The sequence below is a fragment of the Brugia malayi genome (genome assembly GCF_000002995.4).
Source record: "Brugia malayi strain FR3 genome assembly, contig: Bm_v4_Chr2_contig_001, whole genome shotgun sequence".
In the NCBI taxonomy this organism is placed as follows: Eukaryota; Metazoa; Nematoda; class Chromadorea; order Rhabditida; family Onchocercidae; genus Brugia; species Brugia malayi.
Window position 1 is genome coordinate 8,049,613 of NW_025062476.1, and position 17,804 is coordinate 8,067,416.

The 17,804-nt window shown below is 30.8% G+C and overlaps 1 protein-coding gene across 1 annotated transcript; it reads right to left on the reverse strand.

Annotated features, from left to right (window-relative positions):
- Positions 1–1,555: 1,555 nt before the first annotated feature.
- Positions 1,556–3,437, reverse strand: Bm10086 (Uncharacterized protein; the record flags this gene model as incomplete). Its single annotated transcript, XM_043078859.1, has 5 exons — positions 1,556–1,630; positions 1,733–1,848; positions 2,347–2,446; positions 2,910–3,077; positions 3,384–3,437. 5 exons carry the CDS (start codon positions 3,435–3,437, stop codon positions 1,556–1,558), a joined length of 513 nt encoding a protein of 170 aa, XP_042934793.1.
- Positions 3,438–17,804: the final 14,367 nt, after the last annotated feature.

Below are 17,804 nucleotides of genomic sequence, written 5' to 3' on the forward strand. Positions count from 1 at the left end.
GAAAGCAGTCTGGAGACAGAACAGGGAAGTGCCTTGTGATATTCCACATTGCCGATGAAGAAAATTTATTTAAAGAAGAAATCGGTAAATGTGATAGAAAAAGAGAAATACAATAGTGAAAGAAATTTTTTAGCAAATTTGACATCTAGAGACGAACGGACGGACGGAAATACTCCACTTTTTGCGATAAAAATAGTTGTGGCGTTTTAATATGACGACATTTCTCAAAATCTTAAACCTGTGAAAATTTCGGACTCTATCTGTTACAACTTCTTTGTAAACATGAATTAAACGGATGAAATACCAGTTTCATCCTGATGGATCTTGCTTCAGTTATACACTGATGGACTAAACTAAAGTGGTAAAAAAGGTTTAGCTTAATGACAGCTAGGAGTATTCGGGAATTTTTGGACATTTGTTCTCTACAGCAATTTACGGAACATTTGCTTCTTTGAGATTTGAAAACAGAAGCATGAAATAATGTCTCTGAGAATCTTTTTCTTTTTTTTCATTTCTTTGAACTTTTATACAAACTATTCTTTTACGAAAAAATCACTTTCGAGTTTCGGATTTTCAACGTAATATGAATGCATATGATTGCACGCATTAATTTTTTAATCTTGAGTTTCTAAAGAAATTACTTTTTAGCACTCAGTTCAAGGTAGAATTAGCTAATACATTTCGCATTTACAGAGAAAAGTTTTAATTAGAGAAATATCGAGCTAATTGCAGAAAAGTTGAAATAAGTTTTCATAAGATTTTTGCGAGTGGATAAAAGGAGTCATGACTTTTCAAGTTGAAGCAGCATGTCGATGAATGTTGAAGTTTTAACTTTTTTTTTTTTAAATGACTTAAATTTGGTAAAACAAGAAAGAACAGAAAATCATATCAATCAAGAGAAGAAAGAGTGCCAAATGCAACGATAGCTACTGACTGTTTTTCAAAAAAAAATTTTCTCACAGAATCAGACTTATTAAAAGATAATATTTACAGTGATGAATGCAGTTTATCACCCGGAACATGTTTTCTTCTTGTTCGCTTGCCAAACGACTATTCTTTGTCAGTTAATTATTTTGTGTTACTGCCTTCATCTATATTATATGCTTTAGTAGACACAGTACATTATCAAGGAAAAAAATTTAATTTTTCGAAAGTTCTCAAAGGTTAGGATTTTTAGTTTTACTTTTGTTCAACGAATATAACCTCTGCTGAAGTACATGAATCACATGATAAAATTAATTAGGTAAAGGTTATTAGAGAAGACTTCTGCTAATAAATTCGAATACTTGCGTTGCGTTAAATTTAGTTCGGTGCTTTGTCAATGTTAATTTTGAGAAATAAATCTAATTTTTGCTGAAATAACTGAATTACATATGAAATTAATCAGTTGAAAATTATTAGACAATTCCTCGTAAAAACATTCTTCAATCGGCCGATTCTGTCTATATTCTTGTCTTTAAAAGACTAATTTCTCCACAGTAGTAATTAATTTTGAAATAATTAAAGTAATAGTATTTGGTAATAACACCACTGAAATTTGTTCCCGAGGAATCGTTCAATCACTTTCATCCCAATCACAGCGAGCTGCCCAATTTGGGTCCCATCGCGGAGCTGAGAGCAAATTTTCCATCTGAAATGCAAAATGAAGTTGTAATAAGTGCAGCGAAATCAAAATGATCGTAATATAATACCGCCACTAAGGCTCCAACTAAGAATTTTTGAAAGAGCTAACATGACAATGAGTGATCGTTTCGATATATCTCAGGCAAGGTTGATATGTGAAAAGGCTTTGCAAGTCGCATGTTGGCACGTCACCCTTGCAAAAGCTCAAACAATCTGGGGCGATGCCTTCAATGATTTTACTTAATTACTCAACCATGCTTTAAAACGTTTGAATATCGACAATTTTTTTTTAATGAGTGACATCACGGCCACAATTCCAACATTTGGATTAAATCATAGAAAGGTTTTATAAAGATTCACATTTCCTTGATAAAGGGCACTTTTATTATTTTTATTAACAGAATGAAAGAACATTATTCGATTTAAGATATGAGCTGTTTGTTATTTTGATTTAAAATCTTTCATTCGAAGATTAATCGATTGATTACCTATCTCATTCTAAAATCCTCTGACTAGTTAGCTTAGGACTTTCAGATCAATTTAGCATATTCTGGTTAAATTTTTGCACATAAGGGTATCGAAGAAGAATTTTTTCAGAAGAGACGAAGTTAAGAAGAAATTTTTGAAAATAATTCAATAGTCATTAATGAGTAATGATGTATCGGTCTTCAACAGTTACCCGTATTTTATAATTCATACAGTAAATAGCAAGAAAGGAATCACCTTTCTGCGTGCAACATGCCGTATTATCCCTGACATCAGCAGCGCAATAAGCCCATGTAGTTAGTTGCGAGACACATTTGTAGCCCAAACTCGTATTCAGCTAGAAATTTCTTCAACTTTGTTGTTGTAGTCACTTACTTTCTATTATATTTGTGATTTATCCCATATCGTTAGGCTAAATTGTCATTTTACGCTATCATTTTACGCTATACTTAATTACACTTAATTAGAACTTTAGTGAGTAAAGCTCATAGTGAAGGGATCTCTGTACCAAATAACCGCCATGAATACAAATTCCATCAATGAAGTTTTAACACTTCCTAAATATGTCATGTGACCTTAAGTCTTGTCTTCGCGGTGTTATTAAGGAGAAAGTTGGTTTGATATGAATAAGAGTTGGAAAGATGAATAAACGGTTGTCTAACTGCAGCTAATGTGATTGTCAACGAACATCTCAAGGAGTGTCTTTGTCTTTCAAGAATATTTCCAATTATTGCTTATGTCATCAATTGAATCAATTGTACAAAAGATTTTCTGCGAATTTATTAGCAATTAAGAGTTACCTCATTTAAAGTAGTATTATATCTACATAGCGGCAAGCAAAATTCCATTTCTCGTCGACCGACCGTCTTGCAACATGACTGAATTCGATCGAAATGTGCAACGTCACAAGCACATGGACACGTTCGCTTCAAAGTTTCTGCTTTTATGCTGTTACCGTAGCACTGACCCTATAATGCCGCTATAAAGACAATTCGCCATCATGTATCAATTACTGGTGGCATTTTAATTAATACACAAAAATTAACAGAAGGCGTTTAAACACAGTTTCAAGTTGATCATCTCTCATCTATATAATATTAGAGAATAGTAAAAAAATGAAATTTTTTTCTCATTCATCTTTACTTCAATTGAGAAAATGTAAAATTATCTGTGCATTGATTAGAAGGATAATAAGTGTGATATGGGATGAGTAGTATCAATTGATAGTTGAATTTAATCAATTTTCAATGTAGGGTTATAATACAGTGCAGTACCTGTAAAGCTTTTGTTAAGCAAAAAGCTTTCTCCTTTGGGCATAATTTAGCCATTTCCGTCTGCAACAGCAAATTTAATCCAGGTATTATTAAATAGGAGGCGAAGACGACGAAGTAATAAAAAATATAATGTGACATGCTGATGACAACTTGTTCTACTACGTTGGACAGCTGATAGTAGCAGATGCAAACAACGTCGGAGCATTTACAAAGGGATATTGTTAAGTTGGTTCAGCGTTTCTTTCTCTACCTTTCATTCCATTCTTCGTCATTCTCGATTTCAGAAAAATGGCCCACATTTCCTTCTTTCGCAATATGAAAGAATTAAGAATTGAATTATAAGTTTATTACGAGATATGATGACCTAATAATTGTTAATAGTTGTTTTGAAGTTCAAAGTGTGACCAAATTAATTGTAATATTAATTGAACTTCATGAAGTGAAGATAAAAAATCAATGTTTTTGTAATGTTTAGAACATATAGTTAAAAGATGCTTGCACTATTAATGATATTTATCAGAAGTTTTTTTTTCTTTCCTTTCATCTTCCAAAAGAACTGAGGTCGACTACACTTTAAATCAAGCGAAGTGATCATCGTTTCCCAAATTCTTGCACAAAAATCATATTTAAAAATTATTAACAAGACAAACGGAAGAAGAGAACGAAACGACAAAATTTCAATATATTGAAATATTTATTCACATTATTGATAACATTTGGTATATACCGTTGATGCATAAAATCCACAAGTCGTCATGCAATTTGAAAATTGATTTGAGTAAAAGTTAGCTGTTTTATTCATCACTTTAAGAAAGTTTTCCGGTAGTTGTTGGCATAGATTTTTTTTAATGACGACTACTTGGAGTTTTTGATTTATTTGCGTAAGGCGTTAGCTCAAGTTTCGTTTCTCCTTTGCTTCGATTTTAAACACGGTAATTAAAAATTCTTCGAGTAAACGAGCACATAAAAATTGAAATTTCTAAGTGACAAGTTTTTCCAAGGTATTCCTGAACTTTTTCCTTCGTCATATCTACCTGTTCATTTTTTTCGTCTTACTGGCGTTCTCAGATACATTAACATCTCGAAGCGTCGCGAGAGAAATGAATCCATTATCTTTATCTCTGCGTCAATGACATTTCATAACTGATTTACGCTTACGAGCGGATTAATATGAAATGGTTTGTTTTGTAGCAGAAATGAAAACTATCCGCTCACGCTCGATCAAAAGTTCTTTGCGGAATAGGCGGAAAAAGACGAACGACAATTCCGTCCTCTTTGAAATGAACAAGGTCTTAAATAGAGTGGAGAGGGAAGCAATTTGAAGTATCACTTCCTTTCTTGTAAAGAAGCTCTAATCAAAATTGACGTTAATTGATGCATCCGGTCAGAAGCTCTAGGAGAGATCATCCATCCTGTCGCACAGACTGAAGAAGACAAAGAAACCGGAAATGCAAGAAATGGACGAAGTATAAATGAGCGGTCAAGAGAGAAAGTGAATGCGAACGACATGATAGTCAACAAGTGAGTGAGTGTACTATGTTTATGATGTATATGAATTGATTAGAAGAGAAAGAGGAGAAAAAGTGGGAATACAACAGGAAATGAAAAAATTGGACAGTAATGTAGAGAATCTTGATTGGCGATATTGTCGTGAGATCGGATTTGGTAATCTGCTGTGTTGGCTCTTCCAAGGTCGTTCATCTACAACGTAAAGACCTTTATTATTTTTTGGGTACACTCTTCTAAGGTAGGTTTATACCTTGTCCGTATATAATCTGAATCAAGCCGAACAGCACTGGTGATCGCCAATCGGAAATCAAAATTCTCGCTTATTCGGAAAACTGAGAAAGAACATCGATTTTCGGAGATTAGAAGGTGCAAAATTTTGGAAATCATGAAGGACTTGAATTCATCAAGGACCAAATCCAATAAGTTTTCGGGTTTGTGGGCTGTGCAGAGTTAATTAGACAGAGAATAATTGTTATTGGTGACAATGACTGCAGTGAGGAAAGACTCAGCATGTAGAGCGGAAAAGTGGTTCCCGGAAGAATTCTGCTGATTTGTGTACTATTCACAAATCGCAGAGAATCTGAACTTTATGTCTGAATGCAGAAAAATGTATGACAGAATTGAGAAAAAGATTGCAGAGGAGTGGTGGACTCTAGTAACTCAAATTATATTGCAATCATAACCTCCTGATATGGATATTTTGCGCCTGCTTCAGGAAGTGATGAAACTGTAACAAGAATTTGAATACATCACAAGCATATCGGAAAGCATCTACTAAATATATTCATTTCATTAGTGGTTTTTTTTTTTTTTTTTTTTCATTAACAAGTGAATTCTAGACATTTCATCTTTCTGATTTGTAAACGATAAATGGGATGTCAGGAATTCTGTATTTTTTGGTTATGTTCACTTTCTTTTCATTATCTAATCTCTTGAAAGCTTCATAGAAACATTTGCTAAAAATTGTCATCTTACTCTTTAATTGAAACGAACAACTATTGGTGCGTTCTTGTGAAGAGTAAATAGAAGTGGTTCTAATTTCACGTAGTTTGTTAAATGACTTAGGCAAACATTGAATTGAATATTTTTTCGTTCATAGCATAATAACGCTTTGTTATCATTCTGCAGAGCTTATATGATGTGTTATTGTTGTTGCTGATAATATCAATAAAAATAAAGACTGCGACAATTGATTGCATCGATTTAATAATGTCAGTAAGAGTACAATGATGGCGATGTTGAGGACAGTTATTGGAAATTCTTCAAGGTTGAATTATCAGCTGTTATAACCTCCATTTATTTCTCATCTTTTCATTCTAATCCTTTCGTCCCTCAAACTTCACATGTTGTTTAGCGAAGATGACAAATGTGGACACTTATTTCTTCTTCTCCCATCAGTACCAAATTCATTTGTCGGTCAATGAACTTCCACGAAACATATCGACTTTCAGTATATTATTGTTAGCTAATATGCCAAATTTCATTAGATTCCAATTGTGGAAAATTGTGCTTTGAAATGAGCAGAATTAAGCCCACATTTTAATGAATTATTTGTTATATTGACAAAAGAGTGGTTAAAGATATCAAATTTAATTTGAGGTTGATGATAAGTCAATTTAATGGTTGTCTTTTTTTATTCTGTCGTAAATTTATCATAGTAATTAATTTTCAGTTGGCGAAGAGAATGACTGCTGGATAGATTGTGAGGATTAAATAGATCCAAAATCTAACAATAAATCTTTGTCGTAGCAATTTGATGAGAACTTTTGTACTTCAATTTAAGCAATCCTGTTATAACCTGTTATAATTAGTTTCTTATATACAAAAATCATGAGTAAGCTAACGAAATATGTTTTATAAATTACGTACTAATTAAAATTATACCCTTGAAAAGGTTTTATAGTCACTTTATTTTTGTTATGAAAGAAGTAATTTGTTATGCTTGAATTTTTGCGTTAAAACATTCCGTTGTGAATTTTATAAAATTGTTCGAATTTTTCTAAAGAGAAGTTAAAGTAGCAAATGATATTCCCAATTTGTGATTCGATTTTTAAAGTACAATCTATTGTATTTGTGATATCACAAACAAAATTTCATTGCATAATATAATATGTCAACAACAATTTATTTCTATTGATGCTTCATTCATATACACAAACTGGCTGTTACTCATTGATTGAAAAACAGTAATTGCTATGAAGCCAATTATTCAACCAACAGGTCTACGGTCTGACTGAAACTTTTATTACTGAATCTTTGCAAATTATAAATGATTAATAGCGTTTGGATTATGAACTATATTAAAACATATTCAAGCTTGTTAACAACTTCACTCAATTATTTTAAAAAATATTCAAGCTTGTTAATAACTTCACTGAACTGAGGTTGGAAACTTCATCGAATTTAATTCAAATAAAATCATTTATTGAAGATTTTAATTCTAACTAATTTTACAGCATTCAATAAGTCCAAAACAGCCCACAAAATTTGTTAAAATTTGATATTTGTTTTTAAAAAATGTTATTGACTTATCTACTTATGTTCCACGTAGAAATAAATTTTTGTTTCTAGCAGAAATCAAAAACCAAAAACAAATATCCTATCCAATTAGAAAATCTTGTAATTGTAATTCATTTTGTATGTATCACAAAACTTAAAGACTGTCTTAGCAAAGTAACTGAAAATTCCCTTTTCGTAGAAACGCTACTGATTATGCATTTATGATTCAAATCTTTTCTCTCAAAAAAATTCTTACTCAAAAGAATCCGTAATTAATGACATTTTGATGGAGATATAAATGTAAAAGTATCTTTCACGAAAAATTTCTAAAGGAAAATATGAAAATTTTGAAATGGTATTTTGAAAATCAATTTTGTTTCCAAGTACCAATTCCTAGTGCATACAAGATTCGTGAAAAGTATAGTGTTGCGCTTTGTTGTTATGTGTTGTCTTTATTGTGATGTCTTAATTTTCGAGATTGTTCCAAGAGTTATGTTGCTATTCGATAATAGAGAATGATCTTTATTTTATTCAATAAAATAAGGAATAGAACTGTTTACGATTTTTTCATTCTACTGCTTACTTTTGATCGAAATCATAATGAAAGAGTCAGCAAAAGATTTCTTTAGTGGAAGTGGAAGTACTTTTAATATCACCTATGAATCAAAAAAAGCTATTTTTCAAAAAGACAGTTTATTTATACATTTATGAAATGAAAAATCAAGCACTTTTGACAAAAACTTGTTCATTTTTTGAAAGTGGAATTTCGCACAAATTAGTAAATACTAGAAGGCTTTAATATCAATATGGAACAACAATAACATAGCTTGGAAAGTTATTTCCAATAAGAAGAAAATCAAGCTTTTTGCTGCTACGCTTTATTTAAATCATTTTGACAATAGCTACGTGTAACTATTGTCAGCAACGGTTCTATGTATCGTTATTTCAATAAATTTTTAATTTTCAATTGAAAGTTTTTGTGAAGTTAGAAATGATTATGTGATGACATGCAAGCACGTTAAAGCACATGCCATAAAATATATCATTTTGCATGAATCAAACAGCAGATATCCATTATTTGTTCTGCAAATGTCTGACAAATAACAAACATTTCCATTTATCATCGCCATGAATCATTGTTATATTATGGGATAGGCGGTCTTTGTTGATTTGTTGAATAATTTATTGCGCTTGAAAACTTCACTGAAGTGAGAACGAAGCTGACATTGTTGTTTTCATGTGTGAATCAGTTGCCTACCAATCGTTTTTCGAATTTTATTCGCAAACGTGCTAATTTTTGATAGAAAACGTTATGAGATATTTAAAGCAAATTACTGAAAAGTTAACAATGCAATAAAATGCATATATTATCGGATTCTGATAAAAATTTCTAAATCTTTATAATTTCTTCTTGCCACCATTTTAAATGTAAGAAGACTTTTCGTTCCATTTGAATTATCATAAACTAAAGAGCGCTGATATAATTTGCTGTTTTCTTACTCCTTCCTTTAAGATAAGTATATATCTTCCATAAACAAAATATTAACATCACACCACATGCTGCAATGTATGTTCAATGTACTTCGTGAGATTACTGAGAGATTGTTCGACGGGAAGAGTTAACATCGCAACTTTGTTGGGCTCAGAAGAGCAAAGATACATATTTAGTCCAGGTAGCATCACTCTATCTCTTACCTCCCTGTCACAGCTGTTATCGCTTTACCACTTATTGTCCACCTCTAGCGACCAGTGAGAGTGTTCAGATAGGTGACATTGTGACATTGGGTACTTTTGTGACATTTGCTTATTCTACACAGCGTCTGAGCAGTGTACGCAAATGTCCAGCTACTATTATTTCAATAAAATATCCTTCCTACAACGAAATAACAGTTAGATTCATCTTTCTGTGGCACTGTCTACTTATTACTATATCATCACCATTGCTAACTAACTAGTATTGCTATGTTATTTATTATTATTATTAATATCAATACTGTAATGTTATTATTATTATTACTAACATTAATATTATTGATAATAATAATAACAATAATAGTAATAATAATAAGCTAGGTTAATATGGCATAAAATAAATGTGTTGAAGGACATATATGTGAGTGATATGAGTGGCATTCTCTCTTCTCCCTCATCTTATTTCCACTCCGTCCACTGCCTTTTTACCTTAGAAAATAATTCTTTATTTACACAATTATAATGATACAGTTGGAACTTTCCAGAGCAAATCTTGCTTGTTCATAAATCAAGCCTAGTTTAATTTAATTTATCCTTATTCAATTATTTACTCTGTTTTCAAGCATACTCTTGAGATCAAATTGAATTGACACTTCTTACATTATGCCGCTTTTCGCACACTGCCAGTTATAAACCACCTAACCTGCTTTTCGCTTCTCAATCTGGCCTACTTATTGCAAGTGTTTTTATCTAAGCATGTTGTTCATTTCCACTTCAATCATTTTTTTCCTTTTTGTTGCAGCAACTATAGATCGAACATCAAACTATCGTTTACTCTTTATAACTTTCACTAATATTGTGTATCCTCCTCTATCATCTTCAGAAACTTACTGTTCAATGTCAGGCCGTTAATAAGTTATTTGTAAGACGAATGTTTCCGAGAAGACATTTTAAAAGGCTTCTCTTAAGAGAAGTATTTCATGAAATTTCTTTCGTGAAATAGCACTTTCTATAATAAATTAAAAAAACAACACCATTTTCATGCATTTAAATAAGTGTGAATGACATATTTATCAATTAGGAAAAACAAAGGCTGCAATGTTAATCATTACTCGAATACTTGAATGAAATAGTTATTGGTCCGACAGAGTAGCCATACGATAAAATTTTGCTCTTCAATCATACCGTGTCGTTTTTCATGTTTATCCCTCCTTTTTTCTCCTTTCAAAAAGTTTGTCTCTTTCATTTACCAGTCATAACGCTCCACCAGCTCTCACTTCTAAAACTTTCAACACACCTGAATTGTACTTCTTCTGTCTTTGTTACTACTGTTTTTGAAATAAAGCTGTACCTTAAAAAGATATTAGTTGCGAAATGGATATTTTCTAAAGTCAAACTCATCGATATAACTTTTAATCTCTCTATATTTCCGCTCTTGCATCGCTATTGGTCAATTGTTTCGTAGTGGAAAAGATCATTCTAATCAATATATTCACCTTCAATATTTCCATTCGTCCATCCGGACAGCGATCACTGTCGTCCTCGCTGACACTGGACTGTTTCAGTTCTCTCTTCTAACCTAAAAATAATTTTCATTGATTTTCTTTTCGGTCGCTTTATTTCTTTTTTTTTTTTTTTTTTGTACGGCTGATTTGAATGTCTTACGATTGTCCCACTCCTACGAAATAAGTACTACCCCAAAAAATGTAATCCTTTTTTATTATGCATCACAAATGGCTATGATTGTCTGTTTCCCTCTATTTTACTTTTTTTAAACTTTTTCATATAAATTTTACCCCTTTTTAGCTCTTAATATCGAAAACTTCATCTCTATACTAACTCGTACTCAATTCTACTTCGTTCATTCTTCCTAAATCTAATTCTCGAAAATTTTTGTTGTATGATTATTATGCTAAATTCATTCCTCAACGATATATCGTCAACCGTACCAACTTCATATCTAAGAGGTTCCATTTAAACGCGAGTTGGGATTATTTTTTCTTTCTGAACTTTCTAAAAAGCTGAATTGATTTTTGGATAATTACTTCTCTCTCATCACTTTCACTTATTCTCTTTACTATCTACTTAAAATAACGATATAGAAATAAGTAGAAATTATAGGATTAAAAGGCTCAATTTCAATCTACTGAAAATTTAAATAAACTGTAGTAAATAATAGCGATGCCTTAATATTCGTTCCACCACAACGAAATAGGCTGTTAACCTTACTTTTATTTATTGTGATCATCTGATAACAAAAAAACCATCTGACAAAGTAATCTCATAATATCTAGGAGAGAAGATTAAATTAAAAAATACATATGTAGCATTATTAGAATAAGGTTGCTTCACTCCTTTCTTTTAAATTTGCTAGTAGTATTTATATTGTAAATACTGTTGTGTAACTTGAAATCCATTTACTTCGGATTTACATTATTAATATTGTTCATAACAGCAAATAGTTAAAAGATATTATGTCTAACTTCCGGCCTATTAAGAAAAATTCCAAGTAACTTAAGTTCTAAAAGCAACATTTAACCCATGTATCATAAATTTCAATACTTTTTGTGATATTCCATTTCATATTAGTCCATTAAACTGCTTGAAGAGCTTTTTTACAATTAGAATTTGAAAGGATCCATATGAAAACGAATCTATGACAAACATTTTAAATTTGTTACTTATCTCAATCACAGCAATTGATGGCGATTTGACGTTTTGGAAAAGAAAATTAAGTGGAAGTGTTCTCAAATATAAATATTGTTCCTATGTCTGTACAAATAGATAGTTGCTGGAATTTTTCGTGAATTAGTTAATAGAATATAATGCGTAAAAAATTCCTGTTAAGCCAAGAATAATATATTAAGCCTAAAAAGACTTGTCTGTCTGATGAAATGAATGACTTTTTCATATTAACTGAAAGGATTTCAGAAGAAATACATCCATTACTGTTCTATTAATAAATTGCATTCTCAAATTTCACAGAAAAATCATTTTTGAATTAAAAATATTTTTTGTTCAAAAGATGAATAAGAGTTTATTGCGAAATTTGTTATCTCAACAATGCTCAGATTCACATTTCGAAAAATTGAAGCAAAAAGATGATGACATCATATCATAATATATAAAGCAATTGATATTTATGGATAATTTGAGCAAAAATCTTTGCAAAGACACTTTCTATTTTAATTCCTTTTGTCGTATTTACAAAAGAAAACAAGTAGAAAAGTGAGCGAAATAGATGAAAATAGTTTGTATTTGCTTACTTAGCAACTTATCATCATCTCTCCCCACGCTAATCATGTTTGATTGAGAAGGACAGAGTGATCAGTGTACGTTGATTTTTGACTCTTCTGATGATAAATCGCTTCCTCATCTTTTTCTCACCTACTGATAACGTTGTCATTAAACGGAAAATATATTGTGCTACTTTCCTCATTGTTTATATCAGTAGAACTTTCGAAATGTTAACTGTCCTTAAATATGCATGACCATATTAAAGCTCAAAGATAACTCGGGCGCTAGAAGTACAATAGCTGTGAAAACATATAGTAATATCACCATTGATCCAACTATTGGTGCGCATGCACTGATTTTCAAATTTCAGTATACTTTCTGCTCATACTTTTGATGCTAGTCAAAGTAACTGATGCTTTATCCTTATCTCATGTATTCTTCTAATTAGTATAATGATCCAACTATCATTTTATTGTTAAAATAGAGCTTGAAATCTAATCTGTACTACGAAAAGCAGCGGTATGAATCGATTCATATCACCACTGTGTCGTTATTTGTTAGGGGTGAGGGATGGCATTTCTTGAAGGTTTGTTTGTTCGCGCTTAACCGACTGTTTGCCAACCTGCTAGTTTTATCGGTGCTTTTCAAATACATTTCTCTTTCTCCATGGATACCCGTTGCTATTTAATACTTACACCTTTACTATTGTCCTTTCTGAAAGCTTTCTTAATACTGATCTTACTATCGTATCCAAAAAAGATTCACTCTTTGTCCCTCGTGTCAACTACTTTTCACAATTGTGTAATGAATGATATTTTCGTTAAATATTTTGTTGACCGATGCTGGTTTTCCTTTTCTCTTCCATTTTCAAATAAAATTCCCTAAAGAAATTACTCGCTTTATCTCATGATAAATAAGAATGATAACGGCTCTTTCTTTTTTGGTGTGTTGCATTATAAAGTTTTTGTCATAACGTTTGTTGCGTGATGTACTTCTGATTGTTCGAGAATTATAATACCACATTCACAGCAAATTCTTTTCATTTAATGATTACTAATTATACTGAATATGATTGAAATTAATGATTTTTGATCTACTTACAACACTTATCGTTATTTCATCGAATCTGATTAAACTGATGTAATGATGACTGTTGGAATTCCTCTACAATAAAAATATAACTAACATAATCATAATAATCTGTAGGCACATAGTAAACATATGCTGTGTAGACATACAGTTGACTACAATCTAATTTATTTTTATAAAGATTTATTTGCATTAAAAATATAAAAATTACCGTACAAAAATTGATTCTTAAAAATCTAAGTGATACCGTAGCATAGTCAATCATATATAGCTAAGTTGTTTGAAGAATTCCTTTTATACTGCTGGCTAGTAAATTTCAGGAAATATCATCCTGTAAAATATTTATTTAATAATAATGATAGTATCTAGAGTAACTGATACAGGAGCTCTATGAATTCTCGTTACAAGAAGTGACTTATAGTGATTAAAAGGCCATTCAGGTTGTATGACCGTTGAATTGATTTGCAATCTTTTGTGATTTAAAAATAATGACATCAACAAATGGAAATTTTAATTTGACGATGTCAATTAAGGGAGCAGTAATTGCAATTGTTGTGAAACACTCTGCAATGCATCTCCAAGTTAATATGGTTCTATTTCGTAAGAAATTGTTTCTTTTATCAACAAAGTCCTCCGAACCATCTGTGAAATTCGCTTCGTATTGGGCAGCAATTAAGAAATTAGGATATGCACTGCATATAATGAAGTAATCTTGCGCTGATGGTTCTCAGCTTTCAAACTTTCCCAGTGACTGAAAACAGAGATTGATCAATTTCCCTATCCCATTTTTTCTCTCATGGAAGTTGGACAATTATCGTTAGCTGCCTTTGGCATCAATTTTATGATCGAATTTCTTTTTAAAATAGAAAAACATGATTTTGGAAAAATATTTAAAAATGTCATAATACGAATCACTGCAGGAATGTTCAGATAGTCCCAAAGCCATTCCTGTGAGGTAGCGGAATTATCCATAAAAATTTCTAGCAATTATCAAGAGATAAAAGTGGTTATATAAATAATGCATTAACATTTATCAAAGTTAACTTCAAAACTTCGTATCTATTCTGCTATCAAGTTATTTATCTATCTATTAATATTTTAGTGATTCCAATTCAGTTGTCAATAAACGTTTATCTAAATTCTTTTCATCTTTTTACACAATAACTGAAATTGAATTTTACTGAATTTGCTATAACGCACTTCATACTAGAAGTAACAGCCCTGGTAACAAAGGCGTTGAATTAATTAACCTTTCAACAGATTTGATTTCTGTACAAATTTTCATTTCTTTTCAATTTCCATTGTTTCTCCTTAATTTTTTAGTTATTTATTATCATTCTGTTTTCAGTCTGCCATCAATTACAACATTCCTTCATTATCTTTTTATTCTTGATACTAAAATTTTCATTGATGGTATTCTTAAAATGATCGCTGATAATGATTGCTGTTGTGAAGACCAAAGACAAGTTTAAAAGAACTCTTTAATTTTTTTAAACTCAAACGTATAACACAACAGAAATGCACATCCAATAACGTCTTAATATTGGCAATCAGTTCATGGGCAATTAGTTCTTAGAAAAATTAAGAATGCTTGTGAAATTTTACTAAATTAATTTAGTAAAAATAGTGGACACTGGGAAAGGAGAACAATGGGGTGAAGATGGTTGGTGGAATGGTACTTTAGCATTTCAGAATTTAATTGGCTGACAATTAAATAAATACAAGGAATGAGATTTTTTAATTTACATCTCTCTCTCTCTCTCTTTATCCTATAAGTTTATAAAAGTTTGGTTTGTCTGTGATGAATGATTACCATCCTTGAAATATTTTGTTTTATAATGTAAAAATAGCAACAATCATTATTCATTAACAAATTTGTCCTAATTTTATAACAGTTAGAAACGCATTTTGCTTGTTTGCCCAAATATTTGATAACGGACCGCTGATTACATATTTAATATGTAGATGATTTCTGGTAAGGATAAATATAGTAAGATTATAAATATTTCATTATTGATGGTTGCTTTCAAACTCTCTTTCTATTATCAGTTTTTTTTTTTCTTCTTTTCAAAATCATATGAATCACTCGGAATTTCGATGCACCTTAGCTGTTTGTTGTTATCGCAAACGAATTGTCTAATGTATTTCACTGCTGCGAAATTTCCGATTTGTTATCGCATTCGGACCTCAAGGACAATTTGATATCAATTTTGTCAGTAGTGACTTCTCTACTTGAAAAAAGAAAAAATTTTCAACGCTTTGCAAATGTAGAAGATTTCAAAAATTCTCATTTCAAAAACTGATTACTTTCATTTTTCCCTTATATTTTACTGAAAATTTTTATTTTTTTTTTTTCATTGTAGGATAGGCGGTTTAAAAAAAATTTTAAAGTTATGTCTAATCTTCGCTTCTTCATTCGTCCATTCATTTACTCTTTACATGCTAATTAAATAAATGTGTTAATTGAAATTTGTATATATATATTGTGTTTAGTGTCTGACGTACTGGTTAATATAGAAGCAAAATTCTATGGTAGATTTGGCACTGAATCGGCATGCAAAGCGTTGTATCTGTTGATTGCGTGACCTTCAACCCGTAAACGCTAATTAATTCATGTCAAATTAAGATAGTCGATTGATTTGCTCCACAAAAAGTTCTAAATTTCCCTCTCTGCTAATAGATTAGGTGCGTATGTTTCAGAAAATATGATAGATTGGAAAGTAAAAATTTTTTCTTCCGCTTCCATTATTTTAAATTCCTGATGCTTTTTTCATTATTGTTGGAAAATTACGTGTTTCTGCCTTGGTAAGCTAGTCTTTTAACTTTATTTGAAAAGATTAAAAACTTAAATTTTGAAGAAATTGAAAGTGGAATAGATAGGTGGCTACTCTTTCTGTGACTTTAAAATTGCAATTTTATACAAGAAGACTTTCTCGATCAGTTTTATCTTGGAAAGAATTTAGAATTTAACTAACCAGAATTTGCATCTTTGATCTAAAAAAAAAAAAAAAAGAAAAAAAAATTTAGAAAATTCTTGGGAGGATTTACGAGGAGAAGCAGGGGGAGAAAGAAAGTCTACTGAGTTCGATTTTTTGAGAACTGAGATAAAAGACTGAGACAAAGTGAATAAATTAAAGAGAAAGGAAGTGTAAAATAAGGGTTACTAATGCACATTTAGGATGAGAGCTAGGCTCAATTTTTGTGATAGTTTCTGTCTTTCCTTTTCCTGTGAAAGTTTTACTGGTGACAATCTGCATACATCAACAAAAAATTTTTCAATCAATAGAATTGAAGAGAACTTTCATGAATGAAATCAACAGTTCATAAAAACTTTATTCTACTGTGCAATGACCACGAAAGTTTTAGTGAACATATAAAGAGCAATGTTTGCATCTAAACTTGTTTGAATTTCTGCTCCATTGAGAAAATTTCCAAAATTTGTACTTTTTTCTATTGTCACTTTTTGCTCTGCTCTTTTGGAATTTATTTTTGTAAATCAAAATTCACAAGATGTTACTCTTTTCTTTTCAAAATAGTGAAGAAGAAATTCTACTAATGTGATAGCTTTAAATCTTTTTTCGAAATCTTTTCTAGTTTAAATCCTTTTTCCTAATTTTTTTTTACGAGCAATTAAATCAAATTATTGAGAAGAAATGAATATGATAGTTTTATATATCTGCAAGTCATTCTTCCTGACATTTACATATTACCTTTCTTTGGGTATTTCTTATACTTCTCCTTTTTAAAACTTTCCAACTGAAATGCTACGTTGGTTCTTTCATTCTTTTATTAAATTTATTATTATCCTGTTCTTCATGATCTCTAACTTAATCTCACATTAATTATTTTATGGCAATTTATAATAAGCGATAAATCATCACTGAAAAGAGCCTTTCAATTAGATAACTTTAGATTGTTGTTTGAGTGTGGTAAATTTGAATAAATTTGTTATCTTGTTCACTTTGTCGAGCCTCTCTAGTAGCCTTTTCTAGCTCACCAACAAGTAGTGAAGGCATCTTTGAATTAAGAACTGAAGTCTAAAATTATGGTACAAATGACAATTGATTTTAACTTGAGCAATTCTTCAATACTGCATTTATACCGTTATTGTTAGCAGAATACACCTTTACAGATATAGTTCAATATTGTAATATAGGATGTAGGAGATGGTTTAGTGCTCTTAATTCTTTAGTGTCAAAGCACTTTGCCATCAGCTGTTTTGTCAAAGAATATTTGTTCATTGATTCGTAACTTCCACACTCGTTGAAAAAGAAATTTTTCAAGGATAAGAATACATGAATTTTTATTGTTGCAATTGCATTTTTAGTAATTTGCCTGGCAAAATTTTGGTTTTTTAAACGGAAATATGCCCTAATTTAGTTATACGCAAAAATT